Below are 18481 nucleotides of genomic sequence, written 5' to 3'. Positions count from 1 at the left end.
GCTGGGGAAAAAAAGGGGGCAAAGCCTATGGCCATAAACATGCTCCCAGTTTCACTCACAGTAGAAAACTAAGAGTATCTGTGTTTACCCTGTACCTTATCTAACCAGTTGCAGCAGTAGCACAAAACTCAGGTCCCCATATCTAATAGTTGTTGTCCATATTATTCCTGGAGACCTGATCTCAGGTAATGTATAAATCAGTCCTTTCTCTTGTGGCAGGTGATGTCAGGGGTCTTCTAAGAAGAGCTCCAAGTGGTTTTGTCTTAGCTGGTGTGGGCCGCATGGCCTCTCTGCAAGCGCAAACAGGCTAGCCATGGGAGGTGGCTGCTGGGCATGTCACTGCTCCAGGATTTCCTCACCAGTTATCACTTCTCCTTCCCTTCTCTCTACCCTGCTCTTGGCTATGCAACCCTGGCCGTTCTGTTGTACCAGCTCTGCCAATCTCCACACCTTTTTTGCGAGCCAACTCAGCTTACCAATCCAGCAGAAAACTCTCCACTGTTTTCTGTTGGCTTAATGGATATAATTGCCTCATGGAGGATCTGCCGAGCTCCAGAGGAAGATAGGCGATTGAAGAGGAGAAAGGGACACGTGAAGGATTTCCCTCTTCTGGTGGAAGTGAGCTCTTCCCACGGCTGATCCCCTTTTATGGCACTCACTCTTCATGCAGCACAGAGACCATTCAGAGCACTCAATCATGTACCTGCTTTTAAGCTTGTGCTTTTTAGAACAAAGGCCAATGTGTTAAATCATGCAAGGACTTCTGAGAGCTTTTACCTGCAGCCCTATCTTCTGTCCTTTTGACTCCAGTAATCATTAGTTTACAGCATGTGATGGAGAACAGCATGTTGATTTTGGTTTATGTATCTGCTGAAAATTTGCTGGAGGTGCTTGAGAGAGCTGAGAAACCTTTGTAATATTTAATTTCTCTCTTTTCTGAGACATTAATGAAAACTATATCATACTATCACACAAATCCACAGAATTAGCATTATTCCCATAGCAAGGATTTAACTGTTACTTGGAGAAGGAGTTGTTCACATCAGCCAACTGAGGGTCCCCCCCAGATAAATGCATACTGCTCCTGACTTTTATCTTGACACTACCCATATGTGTGGCTCTGTAATCATGCCTTAGAAGAACGACTTCAGCCATGGTGCAAGACACCAATTTGTGAGGCAGAGGATACAGCTTTGCAGCACTGCAATGCTGTAAGAATTTGTTGGGTCTGGAAGTCCTTTTCTCCCATTCCTACTTCCATCGCTGTCTTTAAACTGGCATTAGTGTGTCTCACCTTATGGTGAGGCATTTTGAGGAGCTAAATTGATGGAAGACTCTTCGCAGTTCCTGCAGGTTGCTTTTTCCGGAGTTTAGCTTGCTGAGCTGCCTTTCTACAAAGTTAGAAAAGTGTCACTGAACAAGAGAAAGAGCAGCAGATGGTGGTAGGTGGCTGGGAGAAAGGGTTTGGGGCTGCCCCATCTGTGTTGTCTCGCCATTAGCTTGGCTAAGCTGCACTGTAATGTGTGCCCTCACTTATACAAGACAGCCAGCTTTCAAAATAGTCTGAAAATACTCTTTTTTTTTCCAGATACATCTCCAAGGTTGGTCACATGATAGGATTCATACACACACACACTTTGTAGGTAAAGTGCCCCATTGTCTATTTTTTTAATTAGATGCTGTGCTGTGGACAGACTGTTACATCTTGGTTTTACTTGGCTGCTCAGATTCCCGAGTACTACAAGGGTCACTTTTGAAAATTAAGCAGGAGCTACAAAACTAAAAAAAAAAAAAATGCAGCGAAAGGTAATAAAATAGAATACATAAAAAATTATATAAATGACAATTTTTTGCATTATTCACAGATGTTAAAATAAAGGGAAAATACTATTTTGAACTGCAGTGTCATGTGCCTTTCTAACGGTCCCTTGTCTTTATACTTATCTCTGAAACCCTCAGGTAAATCTTTCCCTACCAGAAGTCCCTGAGGTTGCTTGCTCAGTTGGAGCCACACTATAAATAACAAGTGATAACACAATTACACTGGAAATGCCTGTGGAAGAGTTTATGCTCTGAACTGGTTGTTTCTTTTTTTGCAGGCTATCACTACATTTGTCTGAGGAATGAGAGGAACCAACCTTTGACACTGCCAGCTCTCTTTGTGTACATAGAAGTCAAAGACTATGTACCTGATACATATGCAGGTAATTCTGTGACATTTTCCTACTGGGAAATAGAAAGGTTAATTGAAATGCAAAATAAATGTGGTATAGATGACTTGCCATATTGGGATAACCGTCCTGTGAACAAACCTCTGCATCTGATGGATTATGTCTCATCACTCATACAAGATGGCCTGATTTACAGCAGCCTGCCTGAGGTTTAGGATTAGGGCCAACTCTTATTTTCAGCAGGCCTTGTATGACTCTAAAGGAGGAAATACCCCAGGCATTTGCCATTGAAACTGTCGTGGTTTCAGCCCAGCCGGTAACAAAGGACCCCGCGGCCGCTCGCTCACTCCTCCCGCCCCCCTCCGGTGGGATAGGGGGGAGACGGAGGAGAGAAAAGAAAAAAAAACCTGGAACCTCGAGGGCTGAGATAAAGGCAGTTTACTGGAACAACACAAAGAAATTACAACAACAACGACGGTACTAATGAAAGAGTATACAAAAAGAGTGATGCACAGTGCAACTGCTCACCACCTGGGACCCGACGCTCCGCCACTTCCCCCACCGAAAGTCGAGACCACTCCCGCCGGCCGCTCCCCATTTATATACTGAGCATGATGTCACATGGTATGGAATAGCTCCTTGGCCAGTTCAGGTCAGCTGCCCCGGCTATGCCCCCCACCTCCCAGGTTCCTGTAAAAATTAACTATCCCAGCTGAACCCAGGACAGAAACACAAATGAAACTTTGCTTACACAACACAGTAGTATGTAATTGTTTCCTAAGCTGAGTGCCATGCTTAATGTAAAGCATTGTATTTTGTAATCGGCCCTAAACAAGGATAGGCTTAAAGAGCGTACTGCACTTCAGTGAAAAAAATGTATTCTGTATAGCTATTTTGATTTTTTGAAAAAATGGGATTTTTGCTAATGCTCCTCTATGCCTCATGTGAAGCAGGATCCTAGTTGGCTGATGCTGTAAGCTTTGAAAATCCATCATAAAACAAACACTATGCAGAAAATGTACATCCACGAGACCAAGCACAAACTCAAAGAGGGTTTGCATTAAGAGTATTTGTGCACAATGGTGTACTCCCCTCCACTGTTATTTCTAGGACCTAGGAGTACCTATCAGCAGCAGATCTGTATGAAAAATAACAGTCTCTTTCTTAAAAGCTGAGGAGCACTGGAACTATAACATAAGGGGTTTGAGACTGAAGTTATTTGCATTATTTCTAGATGTGATCGAGGCCTTATCCAATCCAATCAGATATGTAAACTTGATGGAGCAAAGAGCTAAGCAACTGGCCGCACTGACCCTGGAAGATGAAGAAGAGGTAAAGAAGGAGGTAAGGGAGTTTTCAGAGTATCTGCAAGTTATGGTACAGTATTTACAAGCACCTGCTTTGCTTAGAAAGACAAATATTGAAAGTCTCTGGGAATTGTATCTGTTGATTACTTGAACACCTGTGAACATCTCACCTAGAATGAGACCGGGTACATTACAGCTGAGAAGCATTGCACTGTGTGTGTGGTTTCACTGGAGGCAGCATGTTGTGCATGGACCAAGTTACTGTTCAGAGGTAGAGAGAGACCAAAAGCTGAATAAAAAACCATGTTATGTGCATGCTGATTTGCAACTTTGTTATGTAGTAAATGAAATCTTCTTAAGTCATTGGCTGTTGTTTTCCAGTGTGATGCTGAAGTTCCCCTTACAAAAAAGACAACTCTGTGTCAGTAGCTTTTCCTGAAAATATTACAAATTTTCCAGAATTTCAGGCTCTGTTTCTGGAGAGGTTATTCTGTTCAGGAACATTTGTGTATCTCAGATTATGATGTTGCTATACATTCTTTGTGAGCAAACGTGCCCTAAAGAGACCCAGTATAATCATACAATAATTGAGAGGGGAAGGGGCCTCTGCAGGTCAACTGATCCAACTCTTCATAGATCTTAGAAAGAGAGATGAAGAGGAGGAGACCTGAACAATAAATGTTCAGGCCTACTCTAGCTTAGCTGAAAGCTATGGGAGCCACATTTTCAGTTGTTAGATATCTGTTTGGGTATATGTGGTTACCTACAGACTAACCCGTAAACCCTGTTTGTCTGTGTAATTGGAGGTGGTGTGCATACAAATCCATGGATGTTATTTTGAGCATAATAGAGAGTACTGGCAGTTCAGCTCTGGTTTCTCATAAACTCTATGCACATTCAAACGTTCAGTCTCTCTGTTCCAGACAGTTGTCATTGGGACGTCTTCTAGCAGTGTTTGAAAATATCAACCTTGTCTATTAAAGATTGCTTGTGTCAGATGTTAGGCACATCATGTGAATCAAAAGGCACTCAGTACAGGTCTCTAGCGAAGATGGAGAAATGCTTTATAATCCTAAACTGCCCTCAGCTCTGGTGCCTGTCTTCTTCAATTCTCAGATGTGCAAAGCCTCACTGAACTAGATTTTGTAACCAAGAATACATTCCCAAAGCAGACCAGATGAGTGAAAGTCATTACAATTCACTGGCCAACAATTTACTCTTTGTGCAGTGTCACAAGTTTGGCTGAACGAGGACACTGTGAAATGCTCAATAGTATCTTAGACATTTATCTAGGACGCTCTACACATGAGATTCTATTTTAATAGCAAAGTCTTTTTTTAACATAATCCTTTAAATACCTTAGAGGTCATTTTTACTTTTGAAAAAGTACAGATTTTCCTGGTCTGTACAGGCTTATTTGTTAGTTAGAAAAATTCTGTCACAGAGTATCTTCTAAAGCAATTGAGAAGAAGGAAAGATGAATTGTAGTGCCTGGGTAGTGCTACCATATGTCAAGGAGCTTTAAAGCTCATAGGATAAAGGAGCTTGTTTGGAGTAGCAGAGAAATATTTTTTAAAAGAAAACTGTAATGATTGTAGTGGTGCTTTTGCTAAAAATGTATAAGCATTCAGTTAGATAGACTAGCAAGGGACAGGTACAAAATTGGCACTTTAAGTGGCGATCTAAATACACCATTGTTACCTTCTATTTATAAACACCCTTTCTGGGTAAGATATTTGGCAGCTGGGCTGTACTTGGAAATCTCGCATTGCCTTATCATGTTGTGTGATGATAACGTTTTCTTCAGCGGTCAGCCAGGCCGACTGTTTTGTTCACCTATATTGGCCCGCAAGAATCACATCAGTTAATAATTGCAAGTACATTCACTGGCAACATAGCTAAATAAACTCAAGTATGTTTGCCAGAAATGTACACATAAGTGCACCTGGATTAAATTTTCCTATGTGCAGTTTCAAATTTATGCACCATAAATATTTGTGTGCAAAGCTGTGCTGTCTCCTAGCACAGATTCTACCTCCCCATACCTCTTTCCCTCCCCTCACACACATTTATTTATCTGAGCTGGGTTCTTGCAGCTGCCACAGGAAAACTGAGAGCTTTTTTCTTTGCTCCCTAGAAGTTCAAACTACGTCTCTGCAAGAAGTTCTCCAGGCTTCTTGCAAAACAGTAATCAAATAAGCTACCTAATAGTGAATTGTTTTGAATAAATAAATGAGCCTTTCTTTAGGCTTCAAATTACACTGCCTGTTAATTATCAGTGTAATGACATAAACAAAGAATGCTGAAGAACTGCCAAAATTTACAGCATCTTTTCTGCATTTATTTGCAATGTTCCCATCATAAGTGTAACATGAATTCCTACCTTTAGCTTTCTGGTCAGTTCTTGCTTTCCAGCCTGGCCATAGAACAGCTATTTTGCAGAATGGAAGCACTGTAATACCTCCAGTGTGGGTTTTGTACTTTTAACTGTACTTCTCTGAATACATTGTAAATCTTTATAAGTGTACAGGTGTGAATGTTGCCTTCTCTTCCCCTACCTGGTGTCCTTTACAGACAGGAGGAATAAGCCGTAGAAATTTGCAGAGAGTTCCTTGGCTTGAATTGATCCCAGCCTAAAGTAGGTTGATGTAACTAGTGTGTATGTTTTCACCCCCACAGTCATGGCAGCAGAAGTGTGTAGGGGTCTAGGAAAAGCTAGCCAGAGTAAAATGCATTTTGGCTGTGGCTGCTGGTGTACTGTCCCTGGGGCTGCATGTTAATTCCCACTGCAGAGGCAGGGAGGCAGGAGGCCTTGCTGGCTCATTAATGTGTCTGACACGGAAGCAGCAGAGTGTCTGACCTGTTGTTTCTACCCATAAAACAGTGATGAAATGGAAACTGTTGTTTTGCATGCCTGGATGTAAATCAAATGAAGCCAATTGGCTGCTTTGGCTAAATAAAATTATTTTGATAGGGAAAGTAAACAAAACCAGCTCTAGGGGAGCAGCTGCATTTAGCATATCTGATACCACTATTTAAAATGAAAATTCAGGCATAATTTTGCAAATCATAATGATCACAGCAAGTTGCAGTAATGGAAATTAAGTTGATCTGACACTTCTTATAGGGAGACGTTGCTTAGACTTGCTTATACTTTGCCAAGGAGGATAGAGGCAAACGGACTTAATAACTGCCCACCTAGTCTTAACAGTGCAGCACAGAGGAGATCTCTCAGCCCCAACACATTGCAACTTCTTTTCTCTGTAGAAATAGAAATAGACCATATAGATATGTACCTGTATGGGTATGTATCATTCTACTTAGTAAATATACTGTCTTGCAAAGACATGGCAACATGTGGAATACAAACCATTTTCTGTCAATATTAAAACTATAAATTGTAAGGCTGGATTACATCATGTTTTAAAAAGAGCCTAAAATATTCTTCACTAAGGAAAAATCATGTTTACTTTAACATTCTGTGTGATGAATTATGAGAAACTGCTTTTTAACGAAATTAGATTGCTTGATGTAGTGAAAATTACTCTTTATTCTCTTCCTGATCCTGTCTCACATTTCTGCTTTAGTTTCTGAAAACGGATGGTTTATGTCCAAAACTGACAGGCTATATTAATAGTTTCTCAACAAGCTGTGATGCAGCTTTTCACACCACTACAAACCCAAAGTATGATAATACCCACTTGCCCATGCAGTGACTTTTGGGGCACAAACTTGCCAGAAATTAGGAACTCTAGCTTTATTTGTGTGTTGATGATCTATATAGCAAACATTGTTTTTATTAAACTAATGAATTGCATCCTGTGAGGAGTATATTTTAAGGAGAATTGAGGGGATAACCATGTCTGTGCATGTTTGTCACAGCTGCAGCTTTTGCCAGTCGCATGTTCTATTGTCATAAATGTTGGTTAGATCATGTTTTTCCTTATTTTATTGCAGTCAGTACTGCTTGCTATAAATGAAGTTGTTGGCATTGGTTTTCAATTGCATCATGTTTCTGACTATAATATCTCTCTCCTATAATTTTGGTAGAAATAGGCTCTTGAGACAGAAACACTTTTGCAATATACAATGTGTTGTCAGGGCCAAGATGAAGGAAATCAGCAGCAGGAGCAGCACAAAACAGTTAGATCAAAATGTATTTTGCTTCTATCGATTCAGTGCAGTCTGATATTTTGCAAGTGTGGAGTAATCTTGGGGCAGAAAACAACAACTGTGGTATCCTGCCTCTGCATGTAATGTGATTACCATCAAAGAGTGAAATGGAGGCAGCCGAAGGAATAAATCCAAAACTACCCTGAGACACCATGGCAACTGGCCCCTTGCAGGGACAGCAGGAAGCGGGGCTTGGCCATTTCAAAATAAAAATTGCTTCGAATGACCTTCTGTTTGCTGAGTGCTGGGCACTTTGCTTATAACCTGATGGTCGCAAGGGAAATTATAAGACGTTCAGTGCATAGTACAACATATGCTGTAAGCCTGAGCCTTTAGGAAACTGGAGAGAAAGAAAAGATTGTGGAAAATGCTTAAATATTTGGATACCACAGAAGTATTTATGCAGCAGGATGGAGGTACTGTTTACGTATTACCCTTGGAGTGTAATTAGAAGAATGTAAGATCTTGGGAATCAGAAGTATGTCTCTGTTCTGCAAGAACAGTGAATAATGATAGTGCTGTGTGTATCTATGAAATTTAAAAGTAATTTTGTGTACATGTTTTGTTCACAGCAGGGATTTGAGTAGCATTTTCATGCCAGCTTCTACATTATCTCTAGAAAGGTTTTACGGCAAAGAACAGTGCTTTTCAATAAAACACAGATTTCACATCTGGTGCAGGTAATATATACCGTACTGAAAAACGTCCCTGATGAGTTATATCCACTTAAAATAAAAATACTTTTTCAGAATAATACATGCTCTATTTCTTCTTGAAATTTACCCTGCAAAAATGAACCACCTGGATTACCATGGCTCTTAAGGATATCTTTTTGTTTGTTTGTTTTCTTTTAGAATGATTTATATATAACATTTACAAAATTTTATATTTGAAAAACGAGGCTAAACTAGACCTGCAGATAAACAATTTTAAGTCTGTTAGTTGGAAAGAGCAATATAAATCATTACGTATTTTCAGATTGACCATGGAGATGCACCATCTGAAGCTAACAATGAACCTAGGCCCACACCAGCAGAAAATGGAGTAAATTACACTGCCTCTCTTACACCGAAACCAGCAACTCAGGTTGTCCATAGCCAACCAGCACCAGGTAAAAAAAACAATGGAAAACAAAAAAAGTCCCATATTTTCAAAATAGATCTGGATAATAATTTTTCATGTGCTTTGCATTTAAAGAACAAAGGGGGAGTTGTGCTTGTTTGTTTTGTTTTTATAAAATAGGTAGAAATTTTCCCACTACTTTTGTATGCTGTTAGGGCCAGTCTTCTTCAAATAGACTAATATCTTCTATCTAAGAGTTGCTTTTGTGGTGGAACTGAAGTCCATTACAAGCAGGAAAATTTGCTGGATTTTGTTTTCTGTTGTTGTTGCAAGTGCAGGAATATCTTTAAATTGTTTTTACAAATATGCCTAATTTATGCATGTGGTTACACTTTATTCCACATACAAAATACAGTCTTAGATACTTACATATTTTGTATTGGCATATCTCCTATAACAAATCCGTGTTAAACCACAGCGTTTATAATTTTATGATTAAGTAAAACAGCAAAGTTCAGGTGGGTTTTTGGAAAGTTACCTTTTTGTGTTGGTTCATAGGATCGGTGTTGTTTTCTATGTTGCTACTCTTCTGCTCAAGAGATGTGTTTTCTCAAATGATTAATAAATGCCCACATCAGTTTATGTCCTGTGTCACCTGCCATGTTTTAATATGCAATCAAGCAGCACAATAATGGCTGTTGTTTTAAAAGAATTAGAATTAGTCATCTCTTTTATGTCTAGGTTCGGTGAAAGCACCTGCAAAGACAGAAGATCTTATTCAGAGTGTCCTCACAGGTAATAAATACACAGTTTACACTGCATGAATGATACGCTTTTTTCTTCAAGAGAAACATTTTTTATTAAATAGGCCACCTGGCTTAGACATTTCTTTAAGTGATTAGGACTGCAGTAACTCGTAGAAAACGTACATACCGTGTTTTCTTTCTCAGCTTTGAAGTTATTAAATGTTTGAGCACATGGTTCATGAATTCGGTTTTGGGTGCCAACAGGGAATTTTTTAAAAATATCACATTGTTGTAGTTTCACAAGCACAACATTATCATCTAATGCAGACAAAAGACCAGCATTATTATGAGAACAGAAGCTACATTTGCTCTGAATATTTTGAATAGTAGTGAAACCATTTTATCTTCATTAGCCTTGCAGTGTTCCCATTGCTCCTACAAAACTGAAATTACCATTACATTAAGCAAACTGGCCTGTCAGTTCGGTAGTGCCAAGACACATGAAATTCTGCATGTTGATTGCCTCTTATTCAATCTCCCTCATGCAGTAGAAAGAGGCTGGCCTAGGTTTTGGGAGTACCTGTTGGCCTCATACAATCAGTCTGTTGTCTGGGAAGGGGTCTTCAGTCTGGTTCTTCCAGAGCTGTGACCCCAGATCATGCAAGTCATCACTCCCTCCAGGGCTTTTTTCTTCTTTTTTCTCTTTCTTTCTTTCTTTTTTTTTTTTTTTAATCGCTGGTTTGGGGTGAGCTCGTGCAGGTCAGGCTAGCAGACACTGAGCTCAAGCTGTGATCTGGGTTCACAGAGCAGGATGTCCTTCATAGCTGCTGTTGGAGTAGCAGCACTGGAGTGCAGCTTTCAGTATTTAGCTACCGATCCTTTGGTAGACTGACAACCAGATGGCCATGACACCTCTGATGCAGGGTCTCCATGTTATGTAGCCCATCCAGAGAGAAGGGAGACTTGAAGTGTTGGTACAGTCGGTACAAAACTGATCTGTGGTCATGTCTATGTAAGATCATGTTTTTATAAGCTGAGCTGATGGGAATCTTTTGCAGCTGAAAGGGGTTGAGGAAAGAAAGTACATGTGTTTTATTTTGCTACACATCTTGGTGTTCTAAATTTTCATCTCACTTCTTACCCTTCTATCAATTAAATTTGCCACAGTATTTTCAATCTGGTTAGCTTATTTCCAGATAAGTCTACTCAGTTAGTTTAAGCTAGCACATTTCACTTACCTGCAGTAAACAAGCATGCTTTGTTTCATTCCTTCTAATGGCAATTCCTGGGTTCCCTGATTGAAATCGTACATTATTAGAAAATTGAAGTGGCTTTTCTTATTATCATTGTAGAAGTGGAAGCACAGACTATTGAGGAGCTAAAGCAACAGAAGTCTTTTGTCAAGCTTCAGAAGAAGCACTACAAGGAAATGAAGGACCTTGTAAAGAGGCACCACAAGAAAACCACCGACCTTATTAAAGAGCACACTGCAAAGTATAATGAAATCCAAAATGACTACCTGCGACGAAGAGCAGTTTTAGAAAAAACAGCAAAAAGAGACAGTAAGAAAAGGTAGGTTGAATGTAGCTTTCCTATTCTTGGATACTGGAGATCTTTCCTCAAGTTGTCTTTTATAGTAGACAATTAATATGGAGGTGATATTAGAGCACAGAAAAAAGTCAAAAGCAGGAAGATTCCTAGGTAAAATGAAGTCTGGGCCTTTGATACGGAAATCGTCAGAAAAAGCCCTCTCCGTGATGTGCTGCTTCTCTGCTAGAAGCCAGATAAGTTGTTCACCATGTTATACCTCTTTCCCTGTAAGTGAGGGCATGCAATATTGATCCTGGGACTTTCCCTAGACGCCTGGTATGGGTAGGTGACTCAGCTGTACTAACAGCAGCCAGTGGTTAGGTAGTGAGCTTAATCACAAACTATGAGAGGGGGCATCCCCTACATACTGGGACAGTTCAGGAGCCAGACTGCAGCATGAAACTCAAACCTACCTGGATAAAGTGTTTTACTTTTCTGCTCAGGTCAACTGCAGCATGTTGTGTATCGGTGCACCCCATCTTCTCCCATGCTGACCTGCCTTAGGAGGAGGAGTATCAGTTCCATGGAAACTTCTGCCCCACACTTAATAATATAAATTCATAATGTAGCTCCTTTTTCAAGCAAGGAGAAGTTTTTGCAGCCAGCACACATGGTCATCCTGCCCATATTAAGCAAATGGTTTATTCTGGGCCACCACAGTGTGCTCTCTGGTGGTGGAAGAGACCTGAGTGTCAAAACATGAGCAAAACTTGGTGCTCTTTTGTGCTATTTATGGGTAAAATGGATATTCTGAATTTGGGGATAAAGAGCATTGTCTCCAAGTTAGAGCCCTGGAAAAAACTCACGCTAGAGTAGAAGGCATCAGTTACATAATTAGGTGAAAGAAACACCTGAAAGTTATTAACATCTGGCTACTGTTTAAATTATGATTGATCCAGACCACTTGGGGATCTCTTAATCATTGCTTGGATTTGCCTCTGCAGGCACACCCCTTCTGTGCTATGTCTCGTTCTAAGTCTTGCATTGCCCTATCTCTTTGTGTGTGCTGATACAATTTTTATATTATATTTTATATTATAGGTAGTAATAAAAAAGGAGTTGTATTTGTTATTATCAGTTTGAAATTCAAGACTGTTCTGACTTATTAATCTTTCCACAATTATGGTCTTCTTCATATGGTAAGGAAGTATACGTTAATAAAGATCAATTGTTAACTCCTGGCAAAACATAGACACGCCTAGGTACAATCAGTGTCTGATACTGTTGCAACTGAATTTTTATTTCTTCCATTAGTGCAGCAGTTTTGTTTTAAAATCATTTATTTTTTAAAGTAATTAGATAAGCACAAAAGTCCTTTAACATTTACATAAAATTGATTTAGCTGCAGTTCTTAAATACGAAGACATTGAATGAACATTAAAAAAGTTACTTGATACTTTTTGGTAGATGACCATCAGAGAAAAAAGCTGCGAGCATGCTCTGGCTGCCAACCTTGTTGATAGTACCTCTAAATGTAAGTGACTGGGATTCAGGGCATAACTTGTCCCTAGGAAGGAGCTTATTCATTTATGCTTGCCTGATGACAGAATGTCATTGGGCTTAATAAGAGCTTAACACTCATAATATATCTATGTTCAGCTGGCCTTAACTGTTGCCAGTTTTCAGGCTTCCAGGCTCTACACTTGAGTTTAACAAACTCCCTTAATGACTGCTTGTCAACTGCACACACAGTGATATTTTATTCACTGTATTTTCCATCATCAATGTGTGTGACAGATAGTGGCAGACAAAACAACACCATGTTTCTTTCTTTTCTCTAGCATATTCTATTCAAATTTAAGCAGAAAATCAAAATGAATAAATAAAATGACTCATTTGTCTTTGAGTAAAAAGGATTTTGTTGTTTTATTTGATTATGATCTGACCATAAATCATTCATGATATCAGGCAATAAAACCCTGCAGTCTATTATGTGGAACTGTTGCAGTGATTTTGGAGATATGAAGTTTTATGTGCAGATACAGAGAAATCTGAAGGTTAAAAAATCTGAGGTTAAATTTTAAAAAGGCAGGGGTATTTTTTTAGGGTTTTTCAAACTTGGAAGTACATATTATCTCAAGCAGCAGACTTCTAATAGAATACTGCATCTCAAGGAAAAAGGCAATTTTTATCATTTTAAATTATTACTGAAGCTATTTGCCTGTAACTGCAAAGTATAAATCACTTCTTCATCAGGAGTCCCTGTATCAGATTGCCATAAAAATTTGTTGTATCTGATCAGAAGCAATCCATGTTTCATGCCCTTGTTTAAAACTGGGCCAAGACTCAGTAAAGCCATTGTCTATAGGAAGTTTGAAGTATTTATTTATACACATGCACAAGTGTTTTGCTGGTGGTGTTCTGAAGTTTCTATAATGATCATGTCCCTTAAAGACAGTCTTAGTGTTTTAGCCAGCGTTTAGAAATAGGCCTTATTTCTTTTTCCCAAAAATACAAGAGAAATGTCAGCTTTAAAATGTATAGTGTAATGGCATAATATGCTGACTTTAATATTCATTAATGCTGTCTTCTGGCTCTGTGTTTACATTATCCTCACCTATCACTCTGACACCACTTAACCTCTTAACAGAGTATTCAAATACAATAAAAATACAAGAAATAAAAAGAGACTACCTTGGGTTTCATATCCTCAGACCGATGAAAGCAGCTTCACATTATTTTGGTTGAAATAACGCTAACTGACAGCAGCTGCAAACTTGAACCTGGGAGAGAGAAGAGAGGCAGCCAGCGTAGCAAGTTCTCTGCATTGTAATCTCTGCAAATTTCTGAGTAGCAAACTCGTTTTTCTCACAGTGTTGGCCCTCTCTGTTCAAGATCTTGCTGTTTTGTCCCTGTCATGCACTGTTCTGAGGTTTCCTGGGCAACTTATTTAACACCTGAGTACAGCAGTAAACACAGCAGCAGAGCAGGGACACAGCATAATCTTTTTTTATATTTTTTTTTTTCTCTTGGGTTTAGTTCAGTGCTGGCCTGAGACTGATACTGCTTTTGCTGCTTATTTTTAAATTGAGCGGTTTAGTGTCATCATGTCTCCTTTCACAATTATATCTATCCTTCCTCTTGTCTTAAGAAAGAAAAAAACCCACAAAACTGTTCCTTAGTGTTGCTTTTTAGCTTCCTCACTATATTTTTCATTTGCCTCGATGTGGTGCCTTTCTGAGTTTTGCTCCCCACAGGGGTGCTAACTTTCCTCCTAAAGTCAGCAGTCCATAGAGCACTTTTCTCTGTGTGCGCTAGGCATGGCATTTCCTGAAGGGGGGAGAAAATACCAAATAAGGGGATGTTCCTACCATTTTAAGCATTTTATAAATGCAGATGTAAAGTTATGCTCTTAAATTTATTGCTAAGTGCATGCAAGGATGACTCAGTTTCCAAAATACTTAGCATTCACCATTTCTGCTGAGAACTGTGCAGCTTTGAAGTTCAAGTTACACGTCTGGAAGTGGATAAACAAGTTCCATGGGCATCTGTTTATGGGAAATCTTGGCAGTTGCATTTATAGCTCATTTATACTAAGTCTGGTTCACAACTACCATGATGGGTTAGTAAAATGAGGTTTAACTGTTAACACTATCTTTTTCCTGAAAGATTAAATTATTGGACTTGGTAGAGCTAAAATCATCTTCTGGCCCTATATGTGGTGCTGAGAAACTTCTTAATGGGCTACATATAACCAGCTGCCTTAAAAACAAGGTTTCAATATGGGGCAGAGTGTACACACCTAGTGACTTAGATCTTGGTGGGGGGTGTGTGTGTCTTTGCAGATCTGAAACGGGCAGCCCAGACCACAGTTCTTCAACTATTGAACAGGAATTAGCTGCACTTGACTCTGAAATGACCCAGAAGCTAGTCGAGCTGAAGGAGAAGCAACAACAGCAGCTGCTAAATCTCCGACAGGAGCAGTATTACAGCGAAAAGTACCAGAAACGAGAGCACATTAAGCTGGTACGTTTGTTATGTCGTCTGCTTTTTAGTGATCTCAGGGTGAGTAATGAAAGCAGCATGACGTTATAATTAAGTGGGGCTTCCTCTTACTCTGAGTACATTTCAGAGCTTGATTTCCCTGTGGTCTGCTGCAGTTTCAAGGGGTGTTGTGTCACTTTGTCACTAACACTTCTAACAACTTGGAAGGCTTTGGATGGAAGGCAGAAAGGCAACAGGATTATTACTACTGCCAATGCAGAGTCCTTACCTCTTGTTATGCAAGTCTCAGTTTGCTGCAGCTTTTGCATGATATTCCTGTTTTGTTCTGCCACTTTTTAAAACATACAACACTCAAGGAGGCAGGATTAGCTGGAAAATAAATTGAAACACTATGAAAATAAGTAAATGAAAATAGATTCAAACATTCCCCAGGGCAAAGAGTTGTGCCAAACAGTGTTCCTGTTGCATATGAATGCTTTAATGGGATGCAGGACATAATCTGTATATGGTGAAGAAATATTTTGCCTTCATCAGTCCAAGCCAGCTTGTGTTTTTACAGCTGGAGTTTGCCTGACAACTACAGCAGGATCATAGGCCCTCTGAGCAGAAATAGAGGAGCTTGGGCAGATGGCAGCTGATCCTGATGGATATTCTCAGGCAGAAAAGAACATTTTTAAAGGGTGTTATGGGAGTGCAAACTGTTTCTCAACTACAGACAATCCTCTCTCAGTTTTTTTCTATTATATGATATTTTGCCTCATTACTGTTGGGTGAAGTGATTTGTCTACTCTACCCTGCCATCCAAAAATAGCAGATCAGAGGAGTGATATGTGTGCAGATCACTCAGCAAGGCCTTTTCACAAATTCATTCCCATGGATCATAGCACAGAGCTGCAGTTCTCAGGTGGTGCACTGTTTATCACCAGTTGTATGTGAATCACAGCTGCTCCAGTGTGGGTGCATGGATGTGGTTACCTGTGCCACAGGGAGAGAGTCCACATTGAAGTAACAGTTGTTGGCTGCATCTCAGAGATTTTAATTTTTATAAAAATGAACCACTTTGGACCCACATAGTTGGGCTTATATTGTAAGCTAACTCATTTCTCATTTCAAAATGGGAAACGGCATTTCTCAAAGCAAAGTTACATTTTCAGCATTGTCCGGTTAGGTAGTGTCAGGATAAATTCATTTTTTAGCACAGAACCCTCAGACAGTTTTCCCTCTGAGCTGTGCAAGAGTTAATATTCCAATTAAAATCTGCTTTGCAGCTGAGAGATTCTTTCTGATATCTTTCTTTTAGAGGAGAGCCTATTGTCGGTATCTTTCTTCTTTTATCTAAGGAATGAAAAGCTGGATCAGACTAGCTAGGCATTATTATACATTCTCTGGTTCATCATCCTGAGAAGATTATTTATAGAATCAGACTTAAACTAGAGGGGGTGATCAAACCAAACTGGTCCCATTTCTCACTTTAATTCACCATTCATTGAACTTGCACGCAAGCCCTGTCCATGTGTCCTTTCCCATCAGCATCACCACCATAAGCACGCTTTTTGTTAGCAGTTCCGGCACAAAAGGGATCGGACTCAGTGCTGCACAGCAGGTTTCAAACCAAGAACTCAGATTTTTTGAATCCATGATTCTGCGATCAAAATGTAGGCTATGCTTATCTATGCTTAGCTTTCTTAGCTATCATGCATGAATTTTCAATATCCACCTGACCACCCTGAAATCCAAGCTGTTCCATGTAATAATGCTCAATGCAAGAGGAATGTTTTCAGCACTCACAGAAAACCTTGAATATTCAGCGACACAGGAATTCAGTTTGTAATTTGTATTGTGTAAATTCAGTTTGTGACCATTTGAATTATCATAGGCATTTTAATTCCTAGCAAAGCTAAAATCTGCAAAATATATTTTGGTTTTACATTTAATATTCTGAAACTATGTCACCTTGATGTACAGAGAAGTGGTAGTTTCTGTGTAAGTTGGACATACACAAGACTGACTGAACTCCAAAATTTAAGAATGCTTTTACACTGATAAGAATGTTTACTGACTTCTGATCGTTAGTAATTAATCAGGGAATGGTGTAACACTTTCATGTCTGCTACAGACTTTTGAGGAAACTTAGATGCATGTGTGATGTTTAGCTTAAAATACATACTTTTGTTTCTTGGGATTTTTTTTTTTTCAGCTTATTCAGAAGTTGACAGATGTAGCAGAGGAGTGTCAGAACAGCCAGCTAAAGAAACTGAAAGAAACATGTGAAAAGTAAGGTGCTATTTCCCTTACAATTGATCGCTACTCCATGTGGTTATTGTTTAGATACATTTTGAACTTGCCTTTATTTTTTATGCTTTAGAGAAAAGAAAGAATTGAAGAAAAAAATGGACAAGAAGAGGCAGGAGAAGATCACAGAAGCGAAGTCCAAGGATAAAAATCAAATGGAAGAGTAAGCATATCACTAGATACATATCCTTCTATGTTGCGAGGAGACAAGATTTTTCACAGCTGGAAAAATCAAAGAAAAGTCTCAACCCTAAATACAAGGCAGCTTTTAGTCAGACTGCAATACCTCACCAGAGCAGTGGAGTCCTCCTTACTTCACTGATACTAATTTAATTCTTGGTGGCCAAGAAGGCCAACGGCATCCTGGCCTGTATCAGAAACAGTGTGGCCAGCAGGAGCAGGGAGGTGATTGTTCCCCTGTACTCGGCACTGGTGAGGCTGCACCTCGAGTACTGTGTTCGGTTTTGGGCCCCTCACTACAGGAAAGACATTGAGGTGCTGGAGCGTGTTCAGAGAAGGGCAACCAAGCTGGTGAAGGTTCTAGAGAATGAGTCTTATGAGAAGCAGCTGAGGGAACTGGGTCTGCTTAGTCTGGAGAAGAGGAGGCTGAGGGGAGGCCTTATCGCTCTCTACAACTACCTGAAAGGGGGGTTGTAGTGAGGTGGGTGCTGGTCTCTTCTGTCAGGTGGCTGGAGATAGGACAAGAGGAAAGCGCCTCAAGTTGCGGCAAGGGAGATTTAGGTTGGATATTAGGAAAAATTTCTTTACTGAGAGGGTTGTCATACATTGGAATAGGCTGCCCAGGGAAGTGGTTGAGTCACCATCCCTGGAGGTATTCAAAAAGCACGTAGATGGGGTACTACGTAACATGGTTTAGTGGGGATGGATGATGGTTGGACTCGATGATCTTGAAGGTCTTTTCCAACCTAAATGATTCTATGATTCTATGATTAACTTCCTGGGACTAATCTAATCTCCTGTTCTGTGAGTATTGAGAGTCTGGGTCAGCTGCAAAGGTGCTGATGTGCGGTATGGGGACATGCCTATGAGTGGCACAACAGAGCGATTCGCCAAGATGCTGGTTAATCCAGATGCTATTCCTCTGAGTATAAATAGACTTAGTGGCTTCAGTTCCTGCAGGGTTTGATTTCACCTTAACTTATGTTTTTATTTGTGAGTTATCTTTTCTTCTTAT

At 39.8% G+C, this 18481-nt stretch overlaps 1 protein-coding gene across 1 annotated transcript in view; it reads left to right on the top strand.

Annotated features, from left to right (window-relative positions):
- Positions 1-18481, top strand: part of PLCB1 (phospholipase C, beta 1 (phosphoinositide-specific)) — a 409303-nt gene that overhangs the window by 327026 nt on the left and 63796 nt on the right. The window contains exons 22-29 of the mRNA XM_010575057.1: positions 2100-2204; positions 3406-3515; positions 8630-8762; positions 9455-9508; positions 10812-11031; positions 14835-15015; positions 17192-17268; positions 17360-17449. Of these exons, the coding sequence (XP_010573359.1) occupies positions 2100-2204; positions 3406-3515; positions 8630-8762; positions 9455-9508; positions 10812-11031; positions 14835-15015; positions 17192-17268; positions 17360-17449 (970 nt within the window). The remainder of the gene's footprint in view (positions 1-2099; positions 2205-3405; positions 3516-8629; positions 8763-9454; positions 9509-10811; positions 11032-14834; positions 15016-17191; positions 17269-17359; positions 17450-18481) is intronic.

Source organism: Haliaeetus leucocephalus, unplaced genomic scaffold (genome assembly GCF_000737465.1).
Source record: "Haliaeetus leucocephalus isolate CR32 unplaced genomic scaffold, Haliaeetus_leucocephalus-4.0 Scaffold450, whole genome shotgun sequence".
NCBI classification, from domain to species: Eukaryota; Metazoa; Chordata; class Aves; order Accipitriformes; family Accipitridae; genus Haliaeetus; species Haliaeetus leucocephalus.
This window is presented reverse-complemented; position numbering and strand designations above follow the sequence as displayed.